Source organism: Arctopsyche grandis, chromosome 7 (assembly GCF_051622035.1).
Source record: "Arctopsyche grandis isolate Sample6627 chromosome 7, ASM5162203v2, whole genome shotgun sequence".
NCBI classification, from domain to species: Eukaryota; Metazoa; Arthropoda; class Insecta; order Trichoptera; family Hydropsychidae; genus Arctopsyche; species Arctopsyche grandis.
In genome coordinates, this window is record NC_135361.1 from 8,261,690 (window position 1) to 8,269,056 (window position 7,367).

General features: G+C 33.9%; 1 protein-coding gene across 5 annotated transcripts in view; it reads left to right on the top strand.

Moving 5' to 3' along the window:
* The window catches only part of LOC143914225 (acetylcholine receptor subunit beta-like 2), a 70,194-nt gene extending 68,014 nt beyond the window's left edge, over window positions 1-2,180 (top strand). For all 5 annotated transcript variants that reach the window (XM_077434354.1, XM_077434356.1, XM_077434355.1 and 2 more), the window contains exon 10: window positions 1,962-2,180. In XM_077434354.1, coding sequence (XP_077290480.1) covers window positions 1,962-2,180 — 219 coding nt within the window. The remainder of the gene's footprint in view (window positions 1-1,961) is intronic.
* The last annotated feature ends 5,187 nt before the right edge of the window (window positions 2,181-7,367 follow it).

Genomic DNA, 7,367 nt, shown 5'->3' on the forward strand with positions numbered 1-7,367 from the left:
CGCCACAATAACGCATACAATTCCCGTTCCCGTTCTCGTTCCCGTTCCCATTCCCGTTCCTGTTCCCGTTTGAACATTTGAAATTATAGCGTTGCAATGATACTCATTCCCGTTTCCGTTCCCGTTTTTCGGCGATTTTTTTTCACAGAAAATTTTCCGGACATGCATACAACAAATCCTGAAAGTTCCATCGTAATCGGTTCAGTGGTTTAGGAGCCTATTCGAGATACACACACAGACATTAACTGAACCCGGCTTCTTCATTAACTGGCGCTTCAAACTTTCGCGTCGGTAAAATCGTAATTACGAATATTATTATTAAGAGGTTTTTTTCCCGGTTTTTTTCCACAATAATTTTCCCGGGTATGCATACAATAAATCCTGAAAGTTCCATCGTAATCGGTTCAGTGGTATAGGAGCCTATACGAGACAGACAGACAAACAAACAGACATTCAATTTTATATAGTTTATTTTATATAATCGTATTTACGTATTCCACAAATAAATTAATAATATCAACAATTTACGTATTAAAATTTCGACACAAACTCAACTAACAAAAACTAAAAGTCAAATTCAACCGACCGCTATTCGATTTTATATATGTACATATATAGATATAATATTCCGAAAATTATTTAATCAAAATGTATATATGTACTTAAGTACAAATGTAACATTAAAAAATTTCAGATCATATCTTTATTTAATTATTCTTAATTAGGAGAGAAGTGGTATCTATTCTAGGAACGATTTTAACGGATCGATGTTCAAGTATTTTAAGTAGATATACGATCCGTTATATTTAAAAATGACATAAGTCCACCTTTTTATTTCGAGAAATATTTTGTAAAACATTAAATATAATGTTTTGCGTTTAACAATCTTTAAAAATACTGGTAAAATTTTTCGAATCTATCGAATTTATCGAATAAAATAAATGATAACAATTTGTGAATAAGCCAAACAGAAATAGTGTTTTTGGAACTGAAAATTGGACATCAAACACTTTAAAATATAACGGCTTATGTGCAAGTAAATTGATGCACGATTATATATTTTATGGAGTACATATGTATGTATGTATTCTATTTAAAAACACTAAAATTTTGATAGCAGTAAAACAAAATAATAAAAACTGACATGTAAATTGTGTATGTATATAAAACATTTATAAAATAGAGATTACTAAAAAAAATCAAGGTCGAAAAAAATAGTGGAAGAAAGATTGAACAAGAGTAAACTGCCACTTCCGGTTGACGGGTCTTTACTTAATTTTATTTACATTTTTAGATCATGAAAAAGTGATCAGTGATCAATTCGATTCTCACTATCACAAAACATTATTCATTGTTATTATATACATATGTACATATGTAAATACAGTAAAAGCAACATCGTTCAAAATTATTTACACTATTTTCAAGGAAAGATTCAAACTCTTTTATACATCTTTGCGCTTTTAAACGTAATTTTACATCTGTTTTCATATTGATTTGATAATTGGCAAGGCATATAGGAATTTGGGTTTTATTTTTAGACAATTAAAGTCCTCTAAGTCCCATAATACTGTTGCCTTGCTTTTCAATTCACTTATAAGAAGTCATCTGGAATTTTCTGGAACTGTTTCGAATCCTTTCTATCGAGTGTATATATTAATAATCCAGAATGAATCAACAAAAAGTTCAATTCGTACTGCGACTCCAGACTTCTTCACAATGATTGTTTTGTTTCCTTACACTCTTGGAATACAATTTAAATTTTATGTTTTTCGTTTAAGCTTTTGAATATAATTAATAGTCCTTATTTATTAAGTAAGACCCTATTCCAATGTTCAATCAAATCTATCCGTAATCCTTCTGTATTCTACATTAATCCCTATCCTACGAACTATTCTATTCTTCTATAATAATTTCATTGAACTTTTTTGTAATTTTTCGATTTATTTTTTTCAATCCAGGTCGTCGAAGACTGGAAGTTCGTATCGATGGTTTTGGATCGATTTTTCCTGTGGGTTTTCACTCTTGCCTGCATTGGAGGCACGTTTGGAATCATCTTCCAATCGCCATCTTTGTACGACACGAGGATTCCGGTGGACCAGCAGCTGTCCGGAATACCTCTGAGGAAGAACAACTTCATGCTGCCCAAAGACATCGAGAGGATAGCACCCATGGATTAGAGGGGGTTGCAGCACTAAGGGTGTTTTATACGATCGTAAGTTAATGAGATTGTCGTCGTAAAAACCGGACGCCGGTTAATGGCGTCGGTTTAATTAAATGGTCAAGTAAGCGAACACATACGGGTGCAGGGAAATTGATTTAGAGTTTTTTGTTACTTTTATATACTTTGACTGTTATAAAGACCTCGTTCTAAATAAAAAAAAAATATATAGAATAATTAATACAGGCGTGTTCGAAACAATTTGACAAATTATATGCATACATAGACGGGCTAAGTATTAACCATCGTATGTATGTATGTAAATATATTGCGAGTTCGATGTTCCAGTGTGCTCAAAATAAAGTTTTATTATTCTCGCAAGTAATGAATAGGCTCTTAAGTCGTTTCCTCAGTTGTATAGTGAATGGTTTTCTTCCATTACAATTAACTGTTAATTAAAACGCGAACAAAAGACAACCCTTATTTACGAGCGTAGCTGTAACACCATAGATCAAATTGGCGTTGTCTATATGAAATATACATTGTGTTTTAGAAAATTAAATTTAACTCACTGTTTATACATGGATAATATACATATATAATATAATATTAATATGTGCGCGAAATATACCGAATGTGTGTATTCAGGATTTGCACTTTACAGGGGCGCCTAAATAAAGCAAATGTTTATATTAAATTTTAACTATAATTAGTAAAATATTGACGTATTGTAAGTATAGGCAATTTTTTATGACAATAATTATTGTCATGGCAAATAGTGTTACGTAAATTAGTTCTATTGTATAATTTTATAACGAGCACGTTAATGCTAGCCGTATTAAATTTGCATTCGAAAAATTCATTATACACCAAATGCGAAATTAATGCTCAATATTGTGTAATTTATTAATCAAATAAAACAAAATGAAAATGAAGTTTTTTTAATGTGTTTCATTTAATATACTTTTTTTTAATTACGTGTATTCTATACATAATATATACATACATATATCTGTATATTAATTAAGCAAAAGATAAACTTGCTTTATCGTTGGAAATATTTCTAAATGTAATTAAAACATATTCCAAGCTGAATAATTGATATTTAAATATATATATTTATATATAAAACAAATTTCCTAAGCAACATTAACCACAGCCGTAAATAAACAAACCCAGCAAAACTTTGATAATCTCGTTGATTGATCTTTAATATAATATTAAGGATATTTGAAGAGGATTTTGATCACTATTAAAATAAATCGAACTTCTCAATAAACGTGAAACTTTTGTTAAAAACTTCAACGCTTAAATAGTTGTCAAAGTTCAACGCCTGGCAAAAATGTCTACCGGTTCAATATACGTATATTATTAAATATTAAAACAATATACTTATGCATGTATTATATGCATAGTTGAATGTATATAATTTATAATACATAATATGTAAGAACTAGCCGCAAATACCAAATATAAAGACCAAAATTCCTCTCATACATCACATCCAACGAAAATAATGATGAGCGCAGGCTACCAGATAAATAGGAAAATAATCTATGATAATATATGCTCACTCACGGTGGAAAATATCACATTCGGGCACAGCAGCAACAATTTCATTAAGAAGTCGGATATCTTTTGGTATAGGAGCCATCCGAAAAAAAAACTGTGCCAGCAGGAGATACAACCATCAAATGATGATGTCTACCTCAGACATAATTATAAATAACGCCAGCAACGATGGGCGTGACGTTGAAGTTTGAGAACAAAACAAATTAATGAGAAGTTTCTCCGAAGTACAAAGAAATTATATTAAATTATCAAGAATGCTGAAAAAGAAGGGGTAGGGTAGAAATATGGGCTATATCCAAACTCTTTCCTATAAAGAAAACGAAGAAATTTTTTTAGAAATATAGCGTGATCTAGTGGTGAGTATTGAATTCTTTCGTACTTGATGTCACGGGTTCGATTCCCACTAAGAGTCATTGTTGGGCAGACCATGGTTTGTCGAGGTCGATCGTTTCTTATCAGAATTTGCCAATTTTTTTTATGATTTTCATTAAAGCGGTTCCTGTAAAATTGGCTTTTCATTCCCAATTTTCTGTTGCAAACCTTGAGTTATTGTTATATCTCAGGTTTCACCAGATGTCTCACCATAGATGTCTCTGTGGTTGTTTATCGAATGTAAAAATTTGTATTATTACATTAAAAATGTTATAAATCGTATTTATACGATGTTTGTAATATCTGACCATAGATGTCAGTTATTGTTTCAATTTACATGTTTATGTATGTAATAATTGTGTATTTAGATGTCACGTTAATTATGAGTTTTCAATGTCTTGTAATAAATTAGCCATAGTGACGACCTGGAGCCAATCTGTAATGTCACTATGGCGAAATTGTAAAAAATAAATAAATAACATGGAAGTGAAAAGTTGAATATTTCGTTTAAACTTTCATTAACGATTATACATATGTACATATTTCAGGACTGATTACTCATTGGAAGTTTGAGGAACGTCGTTTAAGCGGTGTTTTTAGTCACACACACACACATACAAGCATGTTCGTACATATTTGGCGTTGAAGTTTTGACTGCTCCTCAAATTAACGGAAGGCACTCGAGCATACTTCAAAGATACGTCCTATGAGGTGATTATGCAAGGGATAACATTTTGCAGAACCGCCTCTCTTGTCGCCATCTCCCAAGGGGCGTGATCTTGATGGTTTGGGGGATGGTAGTGGTGGCGGGACCGAGAATTCCAGGAATTACAGAGTTTTTCGAGCGTGATGCGCTTTCTTTACCTCTAAAAGACTTCATCTCAGTTGCGAAATTGTCTTTTGAAACAAGTTAAGTTGACTTTGTCTCGCTAAAAATGTAATAGTAGCGCGCGGCTAATGGAAATACGTTAAAATATACATACAAGGCCTCCCGTTCCGTTTCGGCTGGCCTTTGCGCGGCTTCATACTTCTCTCGCAACTTATACATATTTCGTTGTATAGAATTTTAATTAAAAATAGGCTCGCGATTTAATTATTAATGCCTGTAATCATAAAGTTTTGAGAAGCTTGATGAAGACGTTATGGCTCGGCTCTCATTCAATCTCCGGCACTCCGTTCTTTTTCTAACTTTCCGGATGGGGCCGTACGGCATCACGGTGGGTTAATGGATAAGTTTTGTACAATGGTTCCGATTCCGCTCTTTTCTCGATCAATTTTTCAATTATTCATAAACTGCGTAATTTTTAACAATTTTAAACATTCGTCAGACCGGTTCGTTTTATTCAAAATTTAAAATATTTTGCAATTTCTACGCTGCAGATATTGATGGCACAAAAGAGAATCAAGAGATTGTGTATGATAAAATGATTTAGCTAGAACTGTGTACATACATACTAAGCCCGCTTTAAAGGTCAAGGAATTTGACCCTTAAAGCCCTCAACATGAGGCCACCCCCCCCCAACGAATACAGTCTAAGAGACCCTTTCGTCGGAGAACGAGACGGTTGTTCATGAATATCGCACAAGAACAACCGCACATCACTGTTCTAATAAAAAACCACACTGTACATAACCCAGTACAAAATAAACAACAACGCATGAACACATAAAGCGCGCATGCGTTAGGAAATAATACCTGAAATGTGCCGTGCGAATGCACGCACACCTCAAGTACACACATAGATTTGAACGTGTAATTTTATGCTATATGTATTATTTATTTTTATTTTTATTTATATTATACCAGGAAGGCCTGACAAGAAAACCCCAATGCGCCTTCCTGGCCACATACACATGTAAATAGAAACAATAACGGACATCAATTATGGTCAGATATTACAAAAATCGTATAAATACGTTCAATAACATTTTTCATGTAACAATACGAATTTTCACATTCAATAAACAACCACAGAGACATCTACGGTGGGAAATCAGGCGAAACCTGAGATATAACAATAAATCAAGTTTTGAAACGGAAAGTTGGGCAGGAAAAGCCAATTTTACAGGAATTGTTTCAATGAAAATCAGAAAAATTGACAAATTCTGATAAGAAACGATCGACCTCGACAAATCAAGGTCTGGCCAACAACGACTCTAGTGGGAATCGAACCCGTGACAGAATGCACGAAAGAATTCAACACTTACCACTAGACCACGCTGCTGGTTATGTATATACATGTCCTGTTTTTACAAGGTTAATATAAAAAATATCAAATAAACAGTACACAAAGTAGGGAATGTCTTGCACCTATAGCCAACATCAATATATAAGAACCAGCCGCAAACACAAAACATCCCTGCGAGACCCAAATGGAAGAGAGAAGATCAAAATTCACAATTCAAATTCAAGAAAATAATGAAGAGCACAGGCTACCAGACAAATAAGTTAAAATAATCTCCAATAACCCACACTCAGGTGGAATATATCACATTCAAGCTCAGCAGCAACGATTTCATTGAGGAGTTGGATAGCTCTTGGAGTAGGAGCTATTCGATAAAGAACTGCGAGCAGGAGGTACAACCATCAAATAATGATGTCTACTATACACATAATTATTAGGGATATATATAATGTCCCAACTGTTCCAGCCTCGACGAATTACCACGTAGAACAAAATGAATTAATGAAAAGTTTCTCCGAAGTTCAAGGGAATTATACCCAAGCATGCCCAAAAGAAAAAAAAAGAGCAGGGTAGAGATATGGGTAATACCTATACTCTCTCCTATGAGGAAAGGAAGAAATGATTTTTCACTTTCTCAATCATTAGAGAGTAATTTGCTTCATGCGGATTCCACACAATCGCATTATACTCTATGTAAGAAGGCGTCGGGAATTCGAGCATGGAGTCTACAATATTTTTAAAAACTCTCACAATATCAAAATATGACACAACAAAAAAGTTTCTTTTTTTTAGTAATTTTTTTAGTAATTGATCGGACATGGCGTATTAGGAATTAACAAAGAGCCAAAAATTTGGCACAACAGAGTGGAAAGAAAATCCGAGAGCACCTGATACGGCTACCATTCGTCTCCGGTCAGAGGGTGGCTTTTTCCCTCTTCCGGTCCGTTTTCGGGGAGTTAATTATACCGCAGGGATACCGGACTAAGTATCGGAAGGGCTGTCCGTGAAAAGGGCCGTCGATAAATCGAAACGGGACGGGACGAGGGCGGAGGTGGCTGGACTTTGGCGGCCGAAAAG